General features: G+C 42.9%; 2 protein-coding genes across 11 annotated transcripts in view; one reads left to right on the top strand and one right to left on the bottom strand.

The window, feature by feature from the left end:
* Positions 1-12140, top strand: part of calcoco1b (calcium binding and coiled-coil domain 1b) — a 13105-nt gene extending 965 nt beyond the window's left edge. For 2 of the 9 annotated variants that reach the window (XM_079597635.1, XM_079597636.1), the window contains 12 exons: positions 1-129; positions 350-452; positions 1825-2033; positions 2343-2555; positions 3436-3584; positions 3716-3785; positions 6115-6369; positions 6688-6813; positions 11046-11108; positions 11190-11277; positions 11379-11524; positions 11627-12140. The exon at positions 1-129 is cut by the window's left edge. In XM_079597635.1, coding sequence (XP_079453761.1) covers positions 1-129; positions 350-452; positions 1825-2033; positions 2343-2555; positions 3436-3584; positions 3716-3785; positions 6115-6369; positions 6688-6813; positions 11046-11108; positions 11190-11277; positions 11379-11524; positions 11627-11638 — 1563 coding nt within the window. In that variant the 3' untranslated portion in view covers positions 11639-12140. Of the gene's footprint in view, positions 130-349; positions 453-1824; positions 2034-2342; positions 2556-3408; positions 3585-3715; positions 3786-6114; positions 6370-6687; positions 6814-11045; positions 11109-11189; positions 11278-11378; positions 11529-11626 lie in introns of all 9 variants that reach the window. The other 7 variants (XM_079597632.1, XM_079597633.1, XM_079597629.1 and 4 more) reach the window with 5 other exon arrangements.
* Positions 12141-24399: 12259 nt separating this feature from the next.
* The window catches only part of rargb (retinoic acid receptor, gamma b), a 99709-nt gene continuing 96608 nt past the window's right edge, over positions 24400-27500 (bottom strand). For both annotated transcript variants that reach the window (XM_079596688.1, XM_079596689.1), the window contains 2 exons: positions 27134-27292; positions 24400-26225 (listed from right to left, as the gene is read on the bottom strand). In XM_079596688.1, the coding sequence (XP_079452814.1) occupies positions 25900-26225; positions 27134-27292 (485 nt within the window). In that variant the 3' untranslated portion in view covers positions 24400-25899. The remainder of the gene's footprint in view (positions 26226-27133; positions 27293-27500) is intronic.

Genomic DNA, 27500 nt, shown 5'->3' with positions numbered 1-27500 from the left:
GAGGACAACAGAACTGTGAACTTCAGAGATGTTGCAGAGAACTATTTCTCCGATACGAGGGTGGACTGTCGCTACACTATAAGTAGTCAGCACGATTGGAGCAGTCATGACTGGATAGGTCTCTTTAAGGTAAAACACAGTGTTTATTCACTACAGAACACAATAACTTTAAGACTGCATCCTTAGAAGCTCGAACCGTTGTTACATGGGACGGTCAAGTGACTGTTGAGGAAGTGGAAACCTACTTCCGTTTAAAAGGATGCAGCTCTGAATATGTGTGGAAAGGATGAACCTGCAAAGCAAATACTTTTTGTTTGTTTGTTATATAGCAACTCATCTTGTTTCACAGGTGGGATGTCTGACAGTGAAAGATTACCACACGTTTGCCTGGGCTCTAGCGCCAGAAGGGTACCAAACCGGAACAGATGCCAACTGTAGTGTGGCCTTTTACTGTAGGTTTACATTTGATATATAATATACTATTTTATTTATGTTTGTTTATAGCCTATTGATACATTTGCTGGTCATGCATGCTGTCACATCACATGTCCTACAATAACAACTCCAGTTCTTGGTAGAACAAGAGCACTCAAGTTATCTGATACTTTATAACTATTGCAACACGATTGCAAGTGCCTGACATCTTTAAGGCTTATTAATAAAAATATGAGTAGTTATAACTATTATAGATCAGCTGTGAAAATTAACTTAATGTAGCAGAATTCACACCACAATCAAATAATGACAACTCAGAGTTAATTGTTTTTTAATTCTAAGAAATGTTTATTTCCAGGGTTAATTTCCGGAGTACTACTCAGAGCATGTAGCCAAAATCTGCATGATTTATATATGAGCATGAACCACAAATAACTTTCTGTGTGACAAAACAAGTCTTTAGTAAACAGACTAAATACTTACAGTAACATACATGCATACAGTTTAGCAATGGAAAGAGAGCTGAAGCAGAATATAGTATAGCATTGTTTCAAATGCTTCAGCAGATCAACAGCCTTGAGCAAACCATCGCACACTTCATTAAAAGAGGTAGTGGATACTTTATGATTTGATAATTGCATGTCTTGGCCATTTGAATTAAACTGTCCTGACGCAATTTGTTGAGGCTCCAGTTGAAGTTGTCTTGATGAGAGAGAACCGGCTGGAGTCAGATGACCTCTGGTGGATGGAAAGACAAGGCCACGGCCTGGCACAAACTTAGGGCTCCTCAGAAGACTTCTAGCTCATCTTCAATTTCTCAGAATCAGCAAAGGGAAAAAAGGGGGCCTGATCTTGTGATCAGAGATCTTTTAAAGTGAAGATGTCACGAGTGAGAGGCGAGTGAGCCAATAAAGAGTTGTTTCTTTGGAGTGAAACTTTACAATCCTTTGTCTTCGAGTATGGTTATTGGTAATTGATTATTTAATTGGTTGTTGATGGAGAAACTATTAAAGATTCTTATAATACTAATATGAGGCATATTAATTGACATATAATGTACATGATGATGATCATTTAAGAAATTAAAATAGAAAATCATAGATACCAAACATGATATACATGTGATCTTGGTTAAGTAAAACATTAATTCAAAGAGTTTAGATTAATAATACATAGGCAAAACACTATAAAAGAACATGATTACATAGGGAGATTGCGTACATGATGAGTTGTAAACCTTTGCTTATTGGGTATTGTGGATTATTTGTTAAATTTAACAAATAATTGTGTGTCGGAACTGTCTTAAGTCACTACAAGGCTGTACCAGGCCATTTATGTGTATGTTTTTTGGTTTCTGATCTTTATTCCACTCTTCCTGCCATCTTTCAGCATCTTATCTACCAAAACCCGGTGGGGAGGCGTATCAGTTTGTGTATGTGGATGAACACGGTGAGGTATCTGCAGTCAGTTCTCCGTTTTCTTTCTGCGCTCCAAGACCTCTGGATGAACTTGTTACGGTAGAGCAGGAGAAAAGCGGCGAGGAAGAGGAGGACGGAGACGACCTGCTGCTGGTGGTGCCGAAGTCTCTGATCCTACAGGTGAAGCTTCATTCAACACTAGAGATCAGAGAACAGATCTGACTGTAAGATCACTGCTTTTCAAACACCACACTTCATATTTGGACACCTAAGAAGACACATGCCTGTCATTGCATCTTATGACAAAATATCACAAAGAAAAGTTTTGAAACCAAATGGCTACATAGGTTAAAAAAAGCGAGTTAGTATAAAGCGCTAGTATAATTTACTGAGTTATTTAGCAATAACATTCAGACTTTTTATGCCACTGTTTCTGCCATAATATTTTATTTACTCTCTTCCTATTTAAAAAAATAATATTTTCCACAGAATCTCTTAGAAGGATGTCAGCGTGATTTACGTGAGTTGCATAAGAGGTTCGAGACTGCAGATGTTGAGGTGGAGAGAGAGAAGGAGAAATGGATGATGGACAGAGATGAGTTTGAAAGCATACGGAATAAGATGAGGAGTCAGATTGACGAGCTAAAAGACAACCTGAGGCAAAGCACTGAAAAAATTGAGGAACTGGAGCAAAAACAAAAGGTACAATCAAAGTTTTAGGTTTCATTGTTTAATGTTGGTTAATGCATTGACTAACCTTAACTAACAACGAGCAATACATTTGTTACAGTATTTAATAATCTCTCTAAACATTATTCAATAAAAATGCAACTGTTCATTGTTTGTGCATGTTAGCTTAGATTTGATAAATGATGGGGTTAGTTCACCAAAAAATTTAAATTCTGTCATTAATTACTCGCCCTTATGTCGTTCCAAACCCATAAGACTTTCGTTCATCTTCGGAACACAAGTGATGATCTTTTTGATGAAATCTGATCTTTTTGAAGAAATCCTTCTGTCCCTACATTGAAATCCTATGCAACTACCACTTTCAAGCCCCAGAAAGTTAGTAAAGACATAATTAAATTATCGCAAGTGTTTTTTTGCACAAAAAAACATAAAATTTACCACTTTATTTACAAAATATTAATCTCCAATACGCGTTCATATAGCACCGCGACACATGCGTGTTGTGTTGATGCAAGAGCAGATATTGTTGTGTAAACTTGCATTGGAGATTAATATTTGGTAAATAAAGTGGTAGTTGCTTAGCTGTCAATGGAGAGACAGAAAGCTCTCTGATTTCATTAAAAAGATCTTCATTTGTGTTCCGAAGATGAACGAAAGTCTTTGGAACGACATGAGGGAAAGTAATTAATGACAGAATTGAAATTTTTGGGTGAACTAACCCTATAACATCATCTATTTTAATTATATTAATTAATTAATAAATGCTTTAGAATACATTTTCAACTAATATAGTGGAGCCTTATTGTAAAGTATTACCCAATAAATTTTTGGGCATGTTTCTGGACCACTACACATTTGTATTCAGAAAAGCAAAAACACCATTTACCATCAGGATGTGCAGAACACCCATGAAAACATGTGTGCTGAACTGAATGGACTACTAGCAGAGAGAGCTGAAAACCATCAGCGGATCAGAGAACTTGAACAGGAGTCTGCCACGCTGACTCCACAAAAACTGGACATAGAGACAGAGCTGGACAGGTGATTTACCACTAATATTACACTTTGTTTATGGACTGTTCATTTCAATAACATTACTAACTGATTGAGTCAAATAGCGGTTAAAGAAAAGAAAACACATTAAGATAGAAACGTGCCATTTTCCTCTGCAGAATGAAGGAAAGAGTTAAAAAGATGACCACACAAAGGCGAGATGAAGAAAAGGAGAAGAAAGATTTGCAGGTGAATTATATTATATATCCATTTGGTCAAGTCATCTGAATTTATTTAACGCTTTATGCAATGCAGATTGTTTCAAAGTAGCTTCACAGTAATAAATAGGAAAACAACAGAATAAATGATGCAAACAGAATTTAATTCTAGTTAATTTAATTTAGCTGGAAAGCAGCTCTAAAAAAGACAGTGGTGTTATTCAGTTCAAGTCAGTTCAGTTTTGATTCAGTTCGGTTTATGAAACAAATTATGAAACTAAGTGGATTCAGGTGTGAAGCAGCTCTGCAGAAAACAGAAGTGTCATCATTCAGCTCAATTCAGCTTTCTTCTCATCCAATAGTGTCAGTGCCGTCAAATCAATAATATTGCTGAAAATTACTCAGTTCAGTGTTGGTTTAGTTCAGTTCAGTTCAATAACTGTAAATTAAGAAATGAGTGTGAAATTAAACTTTGGAATGTTCTAACTTTTTACATTCTACATTGTAATATTTTCTGCATTCTCTGATCACATCACGTTTTTTTTTAAACGTGGCGGTTAAAAAACAAAACTTAATGCATTTTTTAGAAGAACATTTGGTTGTGCTTCGGCTCTGTGTGACTGTGTGGGTGAATATTATTCTCCTACTGCTCATTAAACATTCACTATTAAGCTTAAAGGTACACTGTATAGTATTTTATTAGCTAAAATCAATGTCTTTATTCATAAATATGTCCTCATTGGTGTAAAATGACCTCTGCCAATGATCCGACTTATCCTCGTAAGCGAAGAATTTCTTATCTTTATTTACATGGGACGGGTAAGTCCATGTCGTTCTGCCATTTTGAAAAAACTATAATATCAGAGAGGGACAAAAAGCACTAGCCTACCTCAATGCGTTTCCACAGCACATTTTCATTCAGAGCCAGCGTCACGTGACTGAAACCTGCAGAAGCGGACAAGGAGATCAGTGAGCGGCGCTTGGAACTGTCCCGGCAAATGTGAAAGGCTGCACAGCACTGTACTTCATAATGCAGGATCATACTTATACCGAGCCACAGGAGATGCTTTTTACAGTCTGTTATTCATACATTCGTTTGTTCGTTGTGTGTCAAGTTGCAGTTTGTTTGAAATAACGAACCTCATCACCCGAAAGGAAACTCTGAAGTGCTATATGAAGACGTGTTGTCATCGCTTCTTGGTACATAACGGCTACCGTAGTTGCAACACGCATTTGAAAAAGCGAGGCGCTAGAGAGCAATATTCGTTTGAATGCTAAATACAATTTCACCGCTAGATGGGAGAAATTGTTACACAGTGTACCTTTAAAGGGATAGTTCACTTTGAAATAAAATTTTGGTATGTTTTAGCTTACCTGAAGTGCATCCAAGATGTAGATGTCTTTGTTTCCGCAGTAGTTTCAATTTTTATATTTTTAGGTCAAACCGTTCTTGTCTGTCAGTCATATCACATTCGTGTCTTAGGCCATCAATGTGCACTTACGATGGGGAATTTTTTAATTTGGACTTTTCTCTGCATGCTATTAGAAACATCTCTGCATGCTTCTGGAGACAGTGCCTATATACCTGCATTATATGAATGACAGACAAGAACGGTTTGACCTAAACATATACAAATTTAAACTACTGCGGAAACAAAGACACCTACATCTTGGATGCACTTCAGGTAAGCTAAAACATACCAAAAATTAATTTCAAAGTGAACTATCCCTTTAAGAGATATAACCAGTTTAGAAAGGATCTCAAGCTGACTACCTGAAGACATTACTGTAGCTTCACCCATCTAGCACAGCGCTACAACAACATAATGATATGATCTTCACAATAGATAATGCTTTACAGTGAACTCTGAGTGATACATATGACAATAAAACACCATCATCTCGCTTTTACAGCATTTCCAATCCCTCAATTCACTCCATGTCCTAAAGCCAAGCCAAGCCGATGTTGATTCTTGTTTTATTACGAGCTCTGTCTCGTTTTCTTTTCTCTAGCAGACTCTCCTCTGCTCAGCGTTTGTTTAGTAACCTCTGAAAATCCCACACCAGACACGCGTCAGAGCAGCCGGAGTAACTTTATTTACGGATATGAAGAGACACGCACGGCCGAGTGATGCATGCACATAATATCCCGTGAAACCATAGCATATTGAATCAGAGTCAGACAAAAACACGCTTTGGAAGAAGGATTGATGTATGGGCTTTTCATTAAAATGAACACAAAAAAAGTTAGATGGTGTATTAAATAAAAAAAACAGTGCTACGTGTACTTCAGAATTGATATCCCGGACTGATGCTGTAAAACTGCATGATTTGTATGAGAATGAGTATTTCCTCTGCAGATTGAGAACGAGCAGACACACACTGATCTGCGGACCCTACAGGAGCGTCTGGAGGCCAGTGAGCGCAGCACTGATGCCCTCCGCAGGGATCTGAGTGAACTGGGATCCATGCAGAGCCACAGCCATGCAGAGCTGCACCAGGTCCGACTGCAGTCGGCACAGATCAATGTGCAACTGTCCCAGGCCAACCTGGCTCTGCGTGAGGGACAAGCCGCCTGGGCCCAGGAGAGAGAGGCTCTGAGACACAGTGCTGAGGTTACTGCAGTACCACCGCTTTTATATCTCACGACCAATTCGTACGAGTGAGTAAAAGGTGGCTAATTCGTACGATTTGTCTACACCCACGTGATGGGTAGGTTTAGGGGCGGGGTCAGGTGTAGGTTCGAATTCATACGAATTGAGCAACTCGTAAAATATGTATGATTTAGCAAAAATCATACGAGTGAGGCCGTATGAATCCGTAAGAATTAGCCACCTCGTAAAATCTGTACGAATTGCTGTGAGATCGGGTTGGTCCAGCCATAACACTTACTTGTAAGTGTGTGACTCAAAATCGTTGTGCTCTTGTTAAAGCTGGATAAGGATCGTGTCCAGAAACTGAGCCGTGAGCTTCAGAAGAAAGAAGAGTGGCTCCAGGAGGAGAGAACGGAGCGAGAGAAACTGGAAGTGGAGCTTGGGAACGAGAAGGATTGTAACCGGGTAAATATTCCATGACACACACATGGCACTATAATTAAACTTTCACCTCGTTCTGAGCCTTCTGTATACCCAGCACATATGTGGGTCAGGTTACTGGTCTTGGAGCAACACCAGTATGAGGCAAGTGTGGCTTTAAAAAAAAAAACTGTAACTAAGTCGACCAAAATAGATCTGAAGCACCACTATAAATTGCACATGTATATGTTTACAGAAGTGTTTCCCCCCTGATTATTCATGTGAATGGATGCCATGACACACTACTTAACTTGGTTGATAAGAAGCTTAATAAAACACTTGATCTTGAAATATTTAATGTGGAAACATTTTAATTTCGGCATGAAACAGAATTTGCTATCGTCTTTTCTTTGCTATTTTGGGACAAAAACAAATGTGGGCGGGGCTTGATTTTGTCTGTGGGGAATTGATTGGTTTGCTATTGGTGGATCTCATGTGAGTGACAGGTTGCTCCGCCCTCGTCATCAGAGAAGAGAAGAGATGTCATTGAGTTTGACGTGTTCCTGGTCAACATTTTTTGTTGATCCTAGAACAACAGTCCTGTCCTGATTGGTTAACTGGAATGTTGTTCCAGGATCAACAAAGATGTTGATCCAGGAACATGTTGTATTTCAGTTCAGGTTCTGACACCAGGAGGGAGGGGAAGTTATTTTGATTACAGATTATGATCACATGAATTGAAAATATGTGCACAGATAAATCATCATAAATCTTTAAAAATAAATACTATGATATTATATTAAAAAAAAAAACTAGAATTGTCAATTTCAATTTCATGGTGTCCTCAAGTTAACTTGCAAGCTAAAATAGTTAAAGGATTCATTAATGACATATGGCATAAATTTTTCTTTGATCTTTTGACATATAAGAGGTCAAAAAATACTGCAAGTTTCATACTTAAAAAATGTGTTGAAACCTGTAACGTACGGAATGAGGCGGTCGGATCCATGTGCAGCACTTTATTTAAATTTACACACAAGAAGACAAACTCAAGCAGACAGTTCAACAAAGGGCAATCCGGTAACTCGTGGTCAAACAGGCTTAGGTCGAGGCAGGCAGCACAGGTTCATAAACAGTCCAGAAAACAGGCAAGGGTCAAGAGTCCAGGGAAACACGGAATAACAACACAAGGAATAATGCTCAGAGATGTACGCTTACAAGTGTAACAAGACTTCGCAAAGGACACAGGGAAAACTCAGGTTTAAATAAGGAACTCAATAACAGGTAATCAAACACAACTGAACATAATTAAACAATAATGAGTCCATGGTGGAAAATAACAGGAAGAGAGTGCCCTCCAGTGGCTCATGCGGGCACTCCAGCCGCTGATTGTCACATAACCCCCCCTCTAAGGAGCGGCTTCCAGACGCTCTTAAGAGCTCCGGGGGGAGGTCAACGGGGGATGGGATGGAGGGCCAGGCCCGTGCAGGGGAACGGGACCAGGACACAGCCAAGGCGGGCCTGGACCATGGAGCGTGGGCGACCAGGGCGGAGAACATTCAGAAGGGAGCCAGGGAGGAGCACACTTGACACAGGACCAGGGCAGAGCACACTTAACAGGGGACCAGGGCAGAGCACACTTAACAGGGGACCAGGGCAGAGCACACTTAACAGGGGACCAGGGCAGAGCACACTTAACAGGGGACCAGGGCGTGGGGAGCACAGGGCTGGACAAGACCAGTGACATGAACACAGGCGAAGGTGGACGTGCAAAGGTCCATGTAGGCGTCGCCTCCATGGCCCTCACAGGGTACCTACGGCCCCCCCCCAAAAAATACTTGGGGAAATCTACGGCTAAAGCCTCCAGGCTGGAAAATAACACAGGAAGAGGCGCAGGTAACATGAGGCGAAGAGGCGGAGCCGGCAAGGCGAGGCGCAGAGGCGGGGCCGGCAGGGCGAGGCGCAGAGGCGGGGCCGGCAGGGCGAGGCGCAGAGGCGGGGCCGGCAGGGCGAGGCGCAGAGGCGGGGCCGGCAGGGCGAGGCGCAGAGGCGGGGCCGGCAGGGCGAGGCGCAGAGGCGGGGCCGGCAGGGCGAGGAGTCTGGGAACGCCCTCCGGAGCCTGGCGAGCCCAACGAGTCCTCCTTCTCCTTCTGCGACGGCGCTTCACTGGGCTTGATTCATTACAGGATGCACTTGACTCACAGGATGCACTTGACTCAGTTGACTCACAGGATGCACTTGACTCAGTTGACTCACAGGATGCACTTGACTCAGTTGACTCACAGGATGCACTTGACTCAGTTGACTCACAGGATGCACTTGACTCAGTTGACTCACAGGATGCACTTGACTCAGTTGACTCACAGGATGCACTTGACTCAGTTGACTCACAGGATGCACTTGACTCAGTTGACTCACAGGATGCACTTGACTCAGTTGACTCACAGGATGCACTTGACTCAGTTGACTCACAGGATGCACTTGACTCGGTTGACTCGGTTGACTCTTTCGAGTCGGCTGGCACGCGCTCAAACTCCGGTTTGACTGGCGAAACCTCCGCTGTCTCTGGATTAGCAGACTCAACAGGACCAGTGTGGAATCCGGGCTCGCGGGATCCAACACGATGAGTGGGTTTGGCAGAAACGGTATATTTGAAAGCCCCTCTGACGGTTATCAAGGGAGGATCAAACAGTTTAGCGATATGAGTCTTCAGTGGCGTGCGGAATGAGAGAGAGAAATCCGCCGCATACGAACCTCCCCGGCGCAGGGACAAGAGCAGTTCCTCGGGATCCTCCTCTCCTGCGGGGAGTTCAAAAGCCTCTCTGAATCGGGCGACAAAAACGGCATAAGAGGGGAACGAAATTCGACCTGGTTCCCAGAACGCGCCTGCCCACTCCAGAGCCTTTCCAGTGAGCAGTGAGCAGATGAAGGAAACACGGTCGTAATCCGAGGTGTAAACCTGAGGCTGATGATTAAAATACAAGCTGCACTGCTGAAGAAATCCTTCACATGCCCCAGGTGAGCCATTAAACTTTTCAGGAAGGGACATACAAGGATAGCTAGATGCAGTACTCACACTGGGTTGCGATGGAACAGGTGCAGCGGGAGCTTGGGCTTGATTAGCGGCTGTGCTTGAGCTCTGCGGAGACAAGGATTGCGTTGAGCTTGCTAGTTCCTCGAGGAGAGATGTTAGTCTCGTCAGCTGTAACCGATGAGAGGCTAGCATGGAAGCTTGGGTCTTGATCACGGTGGATAGATGCTGAAAGACTGCTGGATCCTCGTTTGGCGAAGTCTTCTGTAACGTACGGAATGAGGCGGTCGGATCCATGTGCAGCACTTTATTTAAATTTACACACAAGAAGACAAACTCAAGCAGACAGTTCAACAAAGGGCAATCCGGTAACTCGTGGTCAAACAGGCTTAGGTCGAGGCAGGCAGCACAGGTTCATAAACAGTCCAGAAAACAGGCAAGGGTCAAGAGTCCAGGGAAACACGGAATAACAACACAAGGAATAATGCTCAGAGATGTACGCTTACAAGTGTAACAAGACTTCGCAAAGGACACAGGGAAAACTCAGGTTTAAATAAGGAACTCAATAACAGGTAATCAAACACAACTGAACATAATTAAACAATAATGAGTCCATGGTGGAAAATAACAGGAAGAGAGTGCCCTCCAGTGGCTCATGCGGGCACTCCAGCCGCTGATTGTCACAAAACCAAGCTGCCACGTTGATTTTTTTTTCTCCCTCCACATTGATGTCGCACTAGACATAACTAACATAATTAACATAATACTAACAATTAGACATAACAATTAACATAATACTAACAATATCAAAATGAAAAAAAAAAATGATACAATACTAAAATTAAAAAGACTGTTTTTACACCTATAAAATAAATGACCCCCCCACACACACACACACACATACACACACACACACACACACACACACACACACACACACACACACACACACACACACAAACACTTTTTAAACATTTAAAATTAAAAGAACTTCCTCTAAAGTTCTCAATTTCTTTCTCTCAAAAAATGGAAACTCGCTTCAGGGGTCTGCTTATAATTTATATTTATAAATAAAACTTATGTGAAAGACATTATAATTCAAAAGGCAATGCTGACCATATTCCTATACAGGCATCTTAGGCAAATGCAGGCATGAATCCGATAAGTGAGTTTGCTAGCAAACGTTTTGAGATGAAATCCCTCCGCTCACACTGAATGAAGTGTCCTCTATCGTGTGTGTGAACAGGAACTGAGAGCCGGTCTGAGAGCCCTGCAGAAGGAGCAAGAGCAGCATCAGCTGGAGAAACAGGTCAAAGCTTTCTGAATCTGTGTGTGACTGACCTGATCTGATGCCATGCTTGCTGACCGCTAGTGTGCTCTTCACAAACAGGAGCTCTTGGATCATATCTGCGTGCTGGAGCTGAGACTGGACACTGAGACAGACGCCAAGTGGACGGAGGCCGCGGCCTCACCAACACGTCAGTTCACATGATCCATCAGTTCTCCTCTTTATGCAGACATGCGTACAAGGATGTAGTGCTTGTGATATTACAGTAAATCTTCCTCTTATTTCTTGCAGCTTGCATTGATAGCCCTCCATCAACTGAAGAAAAGCCACAGCACGAGTCTTCACCCGAGATGTCTCTAAGTGTGCTGGACAGTGAGCAGTGCAGCTCTCATGGGTCAACAGAGCAAAGCCAAAAGGAGAATGAGAACGATACGATGGCAAGTACGGGATAAACGAAAACTCACCCGGTTCCTGAATCGCTCCAAGCGAGCTGGGTGTGAAAACACACTCCGACCACATGTTCTCTGTCTTCCCCACAGTGGTCTCACTGACGCCCCCTTGAGGTGGACAGAAGAAACCTGTGTTTGCATCAGCGCATGCAGATCATGTGCTCCTGATCAGTGTGAAATATCAGAAGAGTTTCTGAGCTGGCTTATTATGTCATTTAATAGATGCTAAGAGTGCGGGCTGTGTGTGGAAGTGTCTGTCAGTATGAGTTTCCATTAAGAGGAAGGTGATGTATGATGTCTAGATATGCCATATATAGCGCGCTCAGCATGAAAATCAGGTCCGTGTGACAGAGAAATGCCATTAGAGAGTGCTATACAAAGTTTATATTTAAAATAATGGGAATGAACTGTTATATATTTGATGTAGCAGAAATTAGTCTTAGGAAGTGGAGTGTTTCTGATCATCAGGAATGTGATCTCTTTGTTTAGTTAGGTGTGCTTGGTTGTTCTGTATTACCTGACAATTATATAAGTGTATTTAAATGATTAGTTCTGTATTTTAGATTTTATTTATTTATTAAATAAACACTTTATCTTAAGAGTTTGTCACTGTTTGTTCTCTTCTCAGTTTCTGATGCTGTTATGCTATCCACCCTTGATCTAAACTCAGGCTGGTTGGACCTGAAATTCAAATAAATCATTGAAAAACAACAGAATGTGTGTGTGTGTGTGTGTGTGTGTGTGTGTGTGTGTGTGTGTATATATATATATATATATGCTATTATATGCTGTTGTTTTTGTCATTTTCAACATGCATGTGATATTGTGTATTTATTTTAATTATAATGCCTCTATTCGCAACCTATTTAACATTAGGGATTTGTCGTAAATTTGTCAATTATCAAAATGATCAGTTTGTTGTTGTTGTTGTTGTTGTTGATAAAGGCAAGATAATGAATCAGGCTTAAATAACGGATCAGGCTTTAAAATGTATTGGTTCATGCTTAATGATTTAAATTCTACTGAAAACAAGTCGTGTTTCTATGTAGCACTGACACAATGTGATGATAAAACGTACTCGGTTACTAACGTAACCTCGGTTCTCTCTAGGAGAGGGAACGAGTACTGCGTCGATTAGCGACGCTACGGGAAAGATATTTCTTTTTCGAGATTGAAGCCTAAAAATTAATCCTTAATTTTGTAAATATGTAAAACGCTTTTCTGTAGCATACAACCTTAGGCGGAGCAAATAACGCGCGCCCATTGGCTGCTCCGCCAGAAAAGCACAGCCTATGCGAGGCCAGTGACGCTGACCAATGAGGGCGCATCGCGCCCTTCTGCGTCATCTCCCGCCGAAACAGGCGTGGCCTAGGTCTATAAATACCAAGCATAGCTGTTACCACTCTGATTTTCGTCACAGAAGCGACACAGCATGGGCACGCACGGCATGAGACGCAGTACTCGTTCCCTCTCCTAGAGAGAACCGAGGTTACGTCAGTAACCGAGTACGTTCTCTTACGTAGAGTTCTCTCCTACTGCGTCGATTAGCGACGCTACGGGAACCTCTGTAAGACGCCGTGCGTGCTCTTGGACCGACACAGACACCCGAGGGCGTACGCGCCCTGGCATACAAGCGCCTACACCAAGAGTATATATATATATATATATATATATATATATATAGGGAGAGCGGCTAGAATTAGCATCATCCCTTTATAATAGTGCCCCAAGGGCATAATAACATATATATGTAAATATTAGATATATATGAGGGGTCATAGCATGCTCATGGGACACATTGTCAGTGAGTGATGCTTAAAACATTGGGGTGACCTGGGCCGCAGCGCGGGGCAGGAACACCATACATAGTCTTCTAGACCGAGAGCAGTTTAGCCTGCAACGCGGGAACCTCTAGGTTATAGAACCTTATAAATGTAGACGGGGAGGCCCAGCCTGCCGCCATACAAATATCTTGTAACGAGATTCCGCTATACCAAGCCCACGAAGAGGCCATGCCTCTCGTAGAATGTGCTCTGATGCCCAGGGGGCATTCCAAACCTCTAGATGCGTAGGCTAGCGCAATGGCATCCACTACCCATCGAGATAGACTCTGTTTCGTCGCGGCTCGCCCTTTAGAGCGCCCACTAAACGAAACAAAGAGCTGCTCTGTCTGTCGAAAAACAGCGGAGCGGGACACATAAGCTCTTAATGCCCTGACCGGGCAAAGGGAGCTATTTCCGTCCTCCGAGGCCGGCAGGGCCGACAGGGAGATGACCTGAGCCCTGAACGGTGTGTTGAGGGACTTAGGTACGTACCCATGCTTCGGTTTCAACACGACTACAGAGTCGTTCGGCCCGAACTCCATACAAGAAGCTCTAACTGAGAGCGCTTGCAAATCCCCCACACGCTTCACTGAAGCGAGAGCCAAAAGAAACACGGCCTTGAAAGACAGGTGTTTCAGGTCAACTGAGTGAATAGGCTCGAAAGGGGCCCCTTTCATAGCGTTCAACACTGTAGAAAGGTCTCAAACGGGGACTGAAGGAGGCCTTGGAGGGTTTAACCTCCTGGCTCCTCTAAGGAAACGGACCACCAGGTCGTTTCTGCCCAGTGAATGGCCAAACGTTGGATTAACGAACGCTGATATGGCAGCCACATAGACTTTGAGCGTGGATGGGGTTCTTCCCTTATCCAATAGTTCTTGGAGGAAGGAGAGAATCTCCGTTTCCCCGCACTGAAGTGGTGACAGACCTTGGTCTGAGCACCAACCAGAGAACACCGACCATTTGGAAGCGTAGAGCCGTCTAGTAGACGGGGCCCTAGCCTGTTCGATCGTGTCTAACACTCCCTTTGGGAGGTTAGCGGGTACCCGTTTTTGGCCCATACGTGTAGGGACCAGAGCTCCGGGCGAGGATGCAAAATCGAGCCCTTGGCCTGCGAGAGGAGGTCTCTCCTCACTGGAATCGGCCACGGGGCAGTACTCTTCAGTCGCATCAAAACTGGGAACCAGGGTTGATTCGTCCAGTATGGAGCGACTAGCAGTACTGAGCATCCGCTCTCCTTGATACGCTCCAGCACTTGAGGCAGGAGTGAGACAGGAGGAAAAGCATAGAGCGGACGGCGGGGCCAGACACTGGCCAGCGCGTTCGCGCTCTTCGAAAAGAATTCTGGGCAGTGAGCGTTTTCCTGGTTTGCAAACAGGTCTATTTCCGCTCTGCCGAACGTTCTCCACAGCAGACGCACTGTCTGTGTGTGTAGGGACCACTCTCCTGTAGGAATGTTGTTCCGTGAGAGTCTGTCTGGGCCTACATTCAGGTGGCCTGGCACATGCATTGCTCTCAACGAGCGCAGGTTGTGCTGGGCCCATACCAGTATGCGTTCCGCTAACCTGTATAGGTTTCGGGATTTCACGCCACCCTGGCGGTTTATGTAGGCTACCACCGACATGTTGTCCGAACGGACCAGGACGTGGTGCCCTTTTATCCGGGGACAAAAACGCCTCAGCGCAAAGTCCACCGCCATCATTTCCAGGCAGTTTATGTGCGGTAGTTTGGCTCGTTCTGACCACTGGCCAAAGAACGGTCTGCCGTCGAGCAGTGCTCCCCAGCCTGAGGTGGACGCGTCCGTGGACACCACCTTCAGGCTCGAGGAAGTCCCCAGGCTTACACCTGACCGGTACCAGTCTGACGCTCTCCATGGTGTCAGGGCTGAAATGCATTCCTGATTGACCTTGAGGCGATAGCGACCGTGCAACCATGCTCGGCGCGGTACGCGCGCTTTCAACCAGAACTGCAGTGGGCGCATGCGCAGCAGGCCCAACTGCAGTACTGTTGAGGCTGAGGCCATGAGGCCTAGCATTTTCTGAAATCTCTTGAGCGGCATTATATGGCCGCTGCGGAAGGATTTCGCCATTTGCAGGGTGTCCTGCCTGCGCTGTGATGACAGCTGTGCTGTCATAGACAGCGAGTTCAGATCCAGTCCTAAAAAGGAGATCCTTTGACTGGGAAACAGTGAACTTTTCTCCCAATTGACTCTCAGACCTAAGCACTCGAGGTGATCGAGTATTAGTGTCTTGTGGTGGGCGAGTTCTGAAGGCGATTGAGCCAGAATCAGCCAATCGTTCAAATAGTTCAGAATTCAAACGCCTCGGAGTCTCAGGGGTGTCAGCGCCGCGTCCATGCACACTGTAAATGTACGAGGTGCTAGAGACAGGCCGAATGGCAGGACTGTGTACTGATATGCCTGGCCCTCGAAGGCGAATCTCAAAAATCGCCTGTGACGTGACGCAATTTGTATGTGAAAATACGCGTCTTTCAGATCTATCGCCATAAACCAGTCTCCTCGGCGAATCTGCGCGAGGATTTTTCTGGTCGTGAGCATTCTGAACTTTCGCTTTGTTAGCGCTTTGTTCAGATGCCTCAGATCTAAAATGGGTCTGAGACCCCCGTCTTTCTTCGGTACCAGGAAATATCTGCTGTACAAACCCCCTTCGCTCTGAGCTTGAGATAAAGGCTCTATGGCCCCTTTGCTCAATAGCTTCGCTATTTCGGCTCGAAGTAGATGTGCTACTTCTGTTTTTACCGTGGTTTCGACTCTCTCCGTGTAACGGGGAGGGCGTCGATAAAACTGTAGCGAATAGCCTCCTTTTATAGTCTCTAGCACCCATTCTGAGACCCCGGGAAGTCTTTCCCATGCATCTGCACGCGTGACTAGGGGTTGAATGTAATCTGGGCCCTGGTCGCGAAATGGCGGCGACACGAGAGCAACCGTGTGCTGTAACATGGACGCCGTGGCGTCTGAGGCGGGGGGCATGCTTAACACAGTGTGCATCCCGCGCGCGCTCGACTCTCTGAGTTGAGAGAGAGAGCGCGCGGGGCGAGCCCCGTAGGGCTCGTTATATTTGTGAATAAATGTGGGCGCGTGGTAGCGGGCACATTTATAACACCGGGAATACTGTGTTTGTGAACTGACTGACCGTTCGTTGGTTTCGTTTTTTACAGAGACCGCGGAACGTGCAGTGTGTAGTGGTTGTGGGCACTGGACAGTGGGCACGCTCACTACATGTAAAGCACAATCGACATGAGTCGATTTTATGTGTGCAGACCCTGTGTTGTACGGGGCTGTGCTTGCACGGGTTGAAAAACCGGGCTCTGGTCGCGAAATGGCGGCGACACGAGAGCAGTCGTGTGCTGTAACATGGGCGCCATTGCAGCCTATGATGCGGGGGGCGCGCTTAATCGAGCGGGCAGCCCGCGCGCGCTCAGCTCTCTCAGCTGAGAGAGAGAGAGCGCGTGGTGCGAGCCCCGTACGGCTCGGCATGTTTGAGAATAAATGTGGGTGCGTGAACGCGGGTACATTTATAGCACTGGGGAGTACTGTCTATTAGAACTGACTGACCGTGCATCGGTTTCGTTTCATAGAAAACGTGTGACATGTAGCTTGTAGTGATTGTGGGCACTTGAAAGCGGGCACGCTCACTACATGATGCACAATCGAAAGAGTCGATTTTATGTGTGCAAGCCCTGTTTTGTGTGTACGAATGGGCACTGGGTCGTGGGCATACAGTTACACACATTACATCATCGGCTGTGGCCGGGACACCGTGTAGCACAGAGAGTACTGTCTATCAGAACCGACTGACCGTGCATTCGTTTCGTTTTTACAGAAACCACGGGACATACAGTGTGTAGTGATTGTGGGCACTGAAAAGCGGGCACGTTCACTAACTTACATGTGACGCACAATCGACAGAGTCGATTTTATGTGTGCAAGCCCTGTATTGTGTAGGGCTGTGCTTGTGTGTACGAATGGGCACTGGGTCGTGGGCATTACGGATACACACATTACACCATCGGCCGTGGCCGGGACACCAGAAAATACATTTTCAGATTTACCTGGGGCGTCGTGAAAACGGCGTTTGTGTGCAGGCAAACGGGCATTGATGCCGATTTGGTGACTGCAAAATACACTGGCACGGTCGCGAATGTTGGGACTGTGCGAGCGAGACATTTTAGTGAAATCCGGCCGCGGCGGGATTTTAACACTGTAACGTTAGCTTTTCTCGAAGCAGAAGTGCGCATCCTGGCTGAAAACGGGGCTTTCCGGGACTCCGCGATTTCTTCGTGAATTCAGGAAGAAAAAGGCGCGGGTCGCGAGGACGGTAACGTACGTTCCTCTGCAGAAAAGCAGCCATCCAGCCGGTAAGCGCATCGATGCTGGTCTTTCTCCGTCGACGCTCACGAGCGGCGGGGGAGGGGAGATCCTCGGAGCTCGCCCATCCCTCGCTACCCGAAGCGAGGAGAGAATAGCAGTCGTCCTCCACAGACGCGGCTTCACCCTCGTCCATGACGGACGCGGCGGCACACAGCGGCCCTTGTCCGTCGGTCAGAGAGTCCAGCGAAGCGGGCGGAGAAGCTGGCGGCAGCAGCGGCGAGCACCTCGTGGTGGAGGGAGATTCCGGGCTCCGCTGAGCACGGCGCTTTTCACGGCGCGGCACTACAGCGGGCGGAAAGATGCAGCTTCAGTAAATGAACCCCAGGCGAGTCCGCAGAGTCACCGTAGGCATCAAATCACAGTGATGGCAGCCGCCATCGACGAGACCTGAAGCTGCGTGATCCTTAACAGGCAGGAAACACAAGCACGTGGTCCCCGTCGCTGAGCGGGGCTCTACACGAGCCACAGGAGGTGCGAGGCATCTTGAAAAAGACGCTCGGCTTTTTTAGTGGTGGAAAAACTGTGTGTCGCGACGGCGAACACACACACATAATGTAAAGGATATTCCACGCCGGAGAAGCGCAGCAGGGAACGGCGGCTGAAGGCAGCGAAGACCAGCGGCTTCAGGTAAGGGCTCGTCCTGCTGAGGTGCTGTATCAGACGGCTGTGGTGGCTCGAATCCGGTCCTACGATGCGTGCAGCTTCGTGAAGAATAGAAAATCAGAGTGGTAACAGCTATGCTTGGTATTTATAGACCTAGGCCACGCCTGTTTCGGCGGGAGATGACGCAGAAGGGCGCGATGCGCCCTCATTGGTCAGCGTCACTGGCCTCGCATAGGCTGTGCTTTTCTGGCGGAGCAGCCAATGGGCGCGCGTTATTTGCTCCGCCTAAGGTTGTATGCTACAGAAAAGCGTTTTACATATTTACAAAATTAAGGATTAATTTTTAGGCTTCAATCTCGAAAAAGAAATATCTTTCCCGTAGCGTCGCTAATCGACGCAGTACGAGAGAACTCTACGTAAGAGAACCAATATATTGCAAATTGCATGGAATTTTTGTATATTTAAAAGAGTTGGCCTTAAATCTCTCTTTTTTTTAAGTGAGCCCACATAAAAGGCCCACATAAAAATATTACAAATTCAACCACCTCCAACTTGACTTGAATTATGAATAGTCAGTCTCTCGTATAAACCTGTATTTGATTTTACATAGTGTCTGTCTTTATCTATATCTCTTTCTCCTTTATGTTTTCTGCTGTTCTCCTCCACTCCTGTCCTGAACTCGTTCTCTCTCATTGTGAAATCAACGCCACATTTACTGTCTCCTCTGAACCTTTAAACACGAGGTGATGGTCCTCTTATCTCTTATCTTTAGCCATCAGACACACAGAAGGCATTGAGATCCTCAGGATGTCTATTTTATCTCTGAACCTCGAGCATCTGTCCTTTCAGATCAGCAAGTTTATGCCAAACTTATTCCTAAATAAGACTAAAATTACTAATATAAAATACTGTCAACAGGTTTTAGACATAATCTTACACACAGATATATTTCAAGTTCAAGCACAAAATGCTAGCAAGGAAATAAACAAGGTTCAAGAAAAGCACCTTTTGTCCTCAACATGTCCTTACTGTTTTGCATCATATTACAGTAGCCCTGTTTCTAGCATATCAATTATACATGAAGACAGAAGCACGTAAAACTGAGGAATAAACCCCTCTAACATGTTAAGTTACTATGGAAACAGCCCTTGCGGTGGTCAGATAAATGAGGCTGTTAAAAGAGCTTGTAAAACTGTAATGTATGGACCTGAGTCTGTGCAGCACATTATTGATCTCTGCTCAAAGAACCTTAATTATGGCAGTGATTTAATTAGTCTGTATTTTTGTTCTCTGTTCATTATAATGATCTTCCTAACCAAAATCATCTTTCATGTGGTGCCAATGAGTCTAAGACGACACATATCTCACGTGTCAATCTGTTTAAGATTTTCCCGCCTCAAAAACTGCACTCAAACCTATCAATCAATGTTTACTTTTTTCTTTTCTTTTTATCAGAAAAAGGTATTGACATAAACACTATTAAAGGCTTTGCTTTTTCAAAATTTCTACTTAGTTTTTTGTTTTAGTTAACAAATCCTAGGCTACAGACTAGCCTAGCCTACTATATTTTTTACAATTAAAGGTAGGGTAGGTAGGATTTATATAATTTTTTTTACCAAATTTGATTAAACTTTCTATATATATCAATGCATAATTAAAATGTAAGTACTCTGATAAAAAGAGTATAAAAATCGAGTGACTCTAGACCGTTTAATCTTCATTAAACACAGCTCATTATTTCCATTCGGGACGAATCACAGGATTGGCTTGCACGACTGTCACTCTCCGTCGCCATGACTACCGCCGCTATTACTGGCTCTGCCCACGTGCGCGCAGTCGCGCACACCGTTTTTAGGTGGGAGTGAATGGAATTAATGAGCTGTGTTTATTGAAGATTAAATACACTAGAGTCACTCGGTTTTTTATACTCTCTATTTCAGAGTACTTGCATTTTAATTATGCATTGGTATATAAAGACAGTTTAAACAAATTTGAATAAAAGTTTTTTTTAGACAATTCTGACCTACCCTACCTTTAAGTAAAGACATTAAGTAAAGTGAACTAAAAAGTGTTAGTTAGAATCGCTGTTGGATTTTACAGTGATCACTGGTACGAAAGTGCGTATCTATACGACGAATGTTATTTCTCGTGCCATTTATACGCCAAAAATAGTTGCATATGATAGCCTAGCCTATGCACTTTATGGCGTGTAATACGCACGCGCTCCCCGCCCCTAATCCTAAGAGTTTTCAGTGTGTAGCATATGCACGCAACTAAAAAAATTTTTGGGGCGTATAAGTGGCACGAGAATAACATTTATGGTATCGATAGGCCTACGCACTTTCATGAGATCGTGTTACTACTCGAGTCTAGTTCCGCTGGAAGAGAACTATGCGATCTCGAACGCAGTGATTGTATTTAGAGACATGCAGAGCTGTTTTATTCAAAAAAAGTTTCAAATTTTGTATTTCAAAGTAGCTAAATCCTACTTAAAATTAAGACGCAACTCAGTTTTCCTCTATAGCCAGAGGTCTCAGTCACCCTGGCTTTGTTTTAGTGAAATACTAAACAGTGTCTTCATCCATGACATATTAAGACTACTGAATTTCTGTCCAGTAAGTTTTACCTCTCCTTTGTGGAGTGATTGATTGATTTTAATTATTTTCAATATTTCATATTATCTGAATAATTTCGATTGGGCAGAAAATAGTTAAAAATAGCAGTATTTTAGTTGTTATATATAGGCCTAAGTGGAAATAGTGACGGACAGTATTTGCACTTCAGTGTATAGTAGTATATATAACACAGTATGCAATAACAACAACATATTTAGTGTACATGATTATATTAATTAAAATCATACTGTAAACGGATGCTGCTTGTCCCTGTTTTTAAAGTCCTTGTCCGTTAAACATGTTATGTCCACTATTAAATACCTGTTAGGCACTTCATTTCCACTTTTTTCTTATTCTCTAATACTTTTTTTAATAAACATCTCTCCAAGTATATGCTATAGGAAACTGGAGAAGAGTGATGGCTCCTGTTATCAGACAGGTTTCTTTTGTAACTTCTTTTGGATCTTTGATTGTGTGCTAAATTTGTTTCAGTCTTTAATGGCAAGAGGACATCTTCTCAATCTGGATCTATGAAACACACTCACGGTGAAGCTAAAGATTACATAAGGGAGCGTAAACATTTTCCTCTCTTAGTTCAGCAGGAAATCATGACAATACAGAGTATGATGAGAAATTTCTTTATAAAATCATAACATTTGGAAAACATACAGAAAATGCATTTAAAGAAGCCGTCCAGACATGATGTGGACGTCATTTAAAGTCATCAATACCACTTGTGTCTTTGTATTAAGGATTTTCGTAACAGTTTCCATGAGAGTTGTGCAAGACGACTGAAACGTTTTTTTGCAAGGCACGTAACAGAGAAATATTAAGAACAATGCAACCCAATTATGGGGAGAATACAAACAAATGTTAAATGCTATTATATTTAAAAAGTGTTGCTAAGAAACAGGGATTGTTTTTACAAGAAATAACCCATCTAAGCTGCTTATGTAACACCATATTAAGAGCACAAAGAACAAAATACAAAAAAAACATCATTTTGTAAAATTACAAATGTGCATTAAACCATAAACTTGTTCGTTTATTCTCCTTAGCAGTTGGAAGCTTTAAACGCCCCACCATGTTTCCTATGATTCAAAACCCAAAAGAGAGACAAAGTCACAAATAAAATGACACATTTAGCAACAAATAATGCAAACGAACAAACATGTAATATACACATATTCCAAACCACCACAAAAATCATTCTTCATCCAGGAAAAATGTGAACTCTACTGCAATACATGACCAAATATAAGCACAAAAGGTAAACACTATTTAAGAAAGAAAAGAAAGAACAAAAGTCTCAGATGTTAAATCCATGTTTAATGTACAAAACAGACACCGGTTTGCTCTGACACTTCACCAGAACAGTAATATCCTCCGGCTTGCTGAATTACACGTCGCCATGGACTGCTACATTTATACATTTGTCAAAATGAAACGGACACGGAAGGGTTAATGCATTTCCAGGGACTTGATCATATTGTCAGAGATATGGCTGTGTTCCCTCGGTATTTACAACATCTTTGGACACGTGCACATGCCTGACCTCAAGCTGCACGCTTGGCTTTGGTCTGGAAATGGAAGTATAGACACTAGAAGAGATCATTTCAGCCACAGTTTACCACGGTTTACCGCTGCAGGTCAAATTTACCCTGTCACGTATCCGGATCAGTGCATTACATGAAGCTGCTGGACTCGATGACCACTGCAGGTTTATCCAGCACACTGTGTGGTGATCATGCTTTCGGTTTGGTCAGTTGAAATGATCTCAGTTGTGTTGTCTAACCACATTTGAACAGGCTGATCATTACATTGGTGATAACTAAATACTCTTCCACGCTCACGCAAGGAATCATGGGAGCGGTCAAAAAAACAGTTCATAACATGCATCACTGATTACAGATCAAACAAAAATGTAACAAAACAAGGATAAATAAGCAATAAATAAAAGTACATGTATAGCCTATAATGTGTGTTTATATTTGAAAATATTTGAAAAGACAAAAAAACTGAGATGTCCTGTCGATGCAGTGACACACCGGTAGAAAGATACAAGTAGAAAGAAGATATCTGTACAGTTTAGCAAATACATGCACACATCTTTCAACATTAAAGCGTATGGCTCTGTCCCCGATCTCACAGAATGTGCAGCGGTCAGAAGCTTCTGACTTTGGTAACACTGTTCTGTCATGTAAGGAGGTATAATGTTGTTATCAGCGGCGCACACACACCTCGACAGGGACGGAAGGAGGAAAAAGGACACTGGGAAAAAACTCATTTTGTTTCTATTATTGTGATTAACTTTTTATTCTCTCATTCATCATCAATACTCTGTAATCTCTCTCACCAACACATAAATACGGTTGCATGTTTTTCAGACGGGACCCAGACGGCAACATGGTGCCGGTCCAGATCCGGAACGCATGGAATCACTGTAAAACAAGTCTAACCTCCACAACTCAACATCTTCTAGTGACTGGTCACATCAAAAATGTTCAATTGGCCCAAGTGAAAATCTGCACATTTAATTTGATCAATTTGCAGAATTTCAATTGGGCCAATTGAAAAATTTAGATGTGAACAGTCACTAGAAAATGTTGAGTTGGGGAGGTTAGACATTTTTTAAGTGCCTGATCTGGGCCGACACCATGGTGTTGTCTGGGTAATACCATGGTATTCTGTAAAGACTCGTGGATTACTATGTGAATAACACCACAGTAGTTGGTGTTTTTTGTCTTATCTCCTCTCATTTTTATATAAATGTTACTTTACTATATTCTGTCATTAATATTCCATATACTGTCAGTAATGCATTGATACTGAATGATTACCATAGTCTTACCGAAGTCTGTTTGCATGAATAATATCTTTATTCAAGAACCGCTATAAAGCCAAAACAATCTCTGTTACCTTAAATGATCCGTTTATCACTGTAAAGCCGCTTTGAAACAATCTACACCGTTAAAGCGCTATATAAATGAAGATGACTTGACATGATGCTGCAACACACTTCAAAGAATGCCATGGTTTTACCATAGTACATTTTAGTGTGTTATAGTTGGTTTTGGTTTATTAGTTTTAACAAAAAAAAATCTTTGGTTGAGATTTTAATCTTTGGTATTCTATATGAGAGATTACATGTTTATAATGATGTCGATCATTCTGACTGACTGACATAGTCTAAAATCCAGTTTTGTTTCATTCATTTTTATATATTAATTTGACAAACAGCGATTAACTCTTTCCCCGCCAGCGTTTTTTTTTAAAGGTGCCAGCGACCAGCATTTTTAATGATTTTAAAGTTAAAATCGCTCCCAGAATATTTTGTTGGAGAATATCTGAACATGCAAAGAACAGAACCTCTGCTTTTTAAAAAAAAGGTATCTGCTTTATTTTAGCTTTACGCATTCTTTTTTTTTTTAAATCAATACTTGAATGTGGGTAAGCTTAATAAAAAAGCAAAAAAAAATCAAAGCTTTACAGTCCCAAAGCTCGTCCTGGGTCGACATTTCATTCTTTAGGTTTTCATTCATTTTGATTTATATGCTGTTTAATTTTTATGATCACAAGATTTTACATATGCATATGCTAGCACTTATTCTTCACCTGTGTTTTGATCAGGAGATCCAGTACTCGTTCAGAAGATGTGTAATAGCGCCCCCTACCGTATAACAGTGAAAACATGGAATATTCTGTCAATGGCGGGGAAAGAGTTAAAGAACTGAGCAAAACACTTTCCTGAAGCCCTGCTGGGTCTGTGTAGGGTAGATTCGCCTAACTAGCATTTCCACCATTACCTAAAGCAAAATATTTGACAGTTACGTGATTTAAAAGTGCACATCGCTTCTACACGCCACATGTGCTCGGCTCATCACTGTAGAGTTCTCACACTGTACAACATATCAGTGGAGCTTTTATTGCGTTTAATACCTAATCACGAAACTCTTCTAGATCCCAGAGTAAAATGTTACATTTCAGCTTTTAATGTTAATTTCTGCTAATGATACAGTAGAACTAAAGATGGAAATGTACGTGAATAGATCTAGAGACTGTAGAGCACCTTTGGTCCGTGATTTGCCCTGAGTGAAAAGTTTGATTTGTAATAATGTAATGAATGTGATGTAATGTTATAAATCTAAAAATGTAACTTTCGATTCAAAATATCAACCTAAAAACAATTGTTTTATAATCTTCTAATGCCCCAAACCCTAAAATTGGAATAAATGGTAAATTCAGAACGGCTGTAGGATATTGTTGGAGCGTTTAGTAAAAAGCATGTACTCAAAAACACATAACAACACACTGAAAGAAGAATAGAGTTGTTGAAAAGTATGCATATACGAAATGTAATATATCTGAGACAATGCAACATCAAGAGTACAAAGTTATGCAGTAAACGTATGTCTAGAAAAAAAACGTTTTCGACCATTGGATTGGTCACGTGGATGTTTGTTGTTATTTCTCGTTTCTCATTGATCAGCTCTGATTATGCGTCCACATACAGTCGTGAAAATTGCTTCCCTTATAGAGAACAAGGCTTCGGGATGCATTCTCAAATATTTGGCATCTCCAAATGTAGTACAAAATATGCATATACCAAGTATCTTCCAGATATGGCATAATGGCCTATCTTTCTCTGGTCTCGCACTCGTTTTAATTTCTCTCCTCAGTTAGAGAAACACAGTCTGAAGTAACATTGGCATGTTTTTCTCAGTTTTTATGATGTAATTTTGACTGCTTTTGGATGGTTGAGGGAAACTTGATGTGCAAAGTTGTGCATGCTTATTCGTGTCATATAAAGTGGGAAAAGATGTTGTTAGTTTGACTGAATGATCGGTTCGCATCGACTGCTCAGGTGTCTAGAATGGTAAGTTGTCTGCTGTTGTGTGTATGTCTCAGACCCGCATACATACTGTCGTCCAGCGGTCACTGCGCTCGTCCTGACACACTCTTTCGAGCTCCGCTCATGTCCACTTGCAGGATCCCCCATTCCTCATCCTCGCTGTCCCCTGCCCTGTCCCGTCCCTCCTCCACACACTCGTCCTCCTCGTCTTCTTCGTCCTCCAGGGCAGATTCCTCGTCCCGTTCGCGTTTGATGGCCTGGATGGCGGGGGGCGGCAGGGGGGCGGCAGCTTCATTGTCTTTAGAGTCAGACTTCTCCTCAAAGGCCTCCGGGTTCTCCAGCATCTCTCGGATCAGAGGAGGCATCGGGCCTGGGATCTCCATCTTCAGAGTGATGGCTCGCTCCGCTCCTGAACAAACACACAAGCATGATCGACCGTATGCTTCGAGGCTTTAATCGCTTCATTTAGGTGCGAATCTTACATATTTATCATGAGCTTGTGGTAGAGTTTGCAGCAAGTAGTCAGGTAGTACGACTAGTCGACCCTTTTCACATTTCTGGGATCCTCAGAAGCAGAAGTCGTCATAGTTGGGTAAACTTCTATACTTCTATACTCCCTCCATTGACAGCCTATGCAACTACCACTTTCAAGCCCCAGAAAGATAGTAAAGACATCATTGAAGTAATGATGTGACTCCAGTGGTTTAACCTCCATTTTAGTGCTTTATTTATGCAAACAAATAAAGAAAAATAGTGTTTTTTTAACAATTTAATGATGTCTTTACTACCTTCCTGGGTCTTGAAAGTGGTAGTTGCATAGACTGTCAAAGAAGGGATAGAAAGCTCTCAGGTTTAATTAAAAAGATCTTAATTTGTTTTACGAAGATGAACGAATGCATTACGGGTTAGGAACCACATATGTGAGTAATTAATGACAGATTTTTTTGGGTGAACTATCCCTTTAATAACTCTCAAAACGCAGGCGCTGTCAAGCGCACTTTAAACCTATCACAATGTTAAAGGAACAGTTCGCTTAAATTGCTTAATTCCGTCATCATTTCCTCACCCTCAAGTTGTTTCAAATCTGTATGAATTTCATTCTTCTGCTGAACACAAAAGATGATATTTTGAAGAATGTGGGTAACCAGACAGATGTTGGACCCCATTGACTTCCATAGTAGGAAAAAAACTGTTTGGTTTATGAAATGATGATTTGCAAATTTTAAGTGAACTATTCCTTAAAGTTCCATGACTTTATCACGCTCAGTTAACCACATAAACCATATTCTAAAGCATAGAGACATGAACAATGCCTACCTTTAGTGCTGATGCCTCGGAGGTCGGTGACCTTCATCAGCATCCGTGGGAACATGTGAGGTTTGTTGGGACGTCGACGGCGAGCGTAGATCTTTAACGCCTCTAGCAGAGGCTCCTGAAGCTGATCCACACGATGCGGCTCTTCCAGATCCATGCGGTCTATTCATTCGACCAGTAAGAGAAGAGTCAGAGTTTGACAACAACACAAGGATCAATTTTATTGAATCAATTTGATCTTTCTCGTTGGTGTCATGGTTTGGGAATCTATCTTTAAAGAACAGAAACTCCCTAAATCAAATTGTTAAATGGTCTAGTAAGCTGATTGGTGTGTCACAGTTTAGCCCAGTGTCCCTGTACACCAGACAGT

The sequence above is a fragment of the Phoxinus phoxinus genome, assembly GCF_949152265.1.
Source record: "Phoxinus phoxinus genome assembly, chromosome: 22".
Lineage (NCBI taxonomy): Eukaryota > Metazoa > Chordata > Actinopteri > Cypriniformes > Leuciscidae > Phoxinus > Phoxinus phoxinus.
This window is presented reverse-complemented; position numbering and strand designations above follow the sequence as displayed.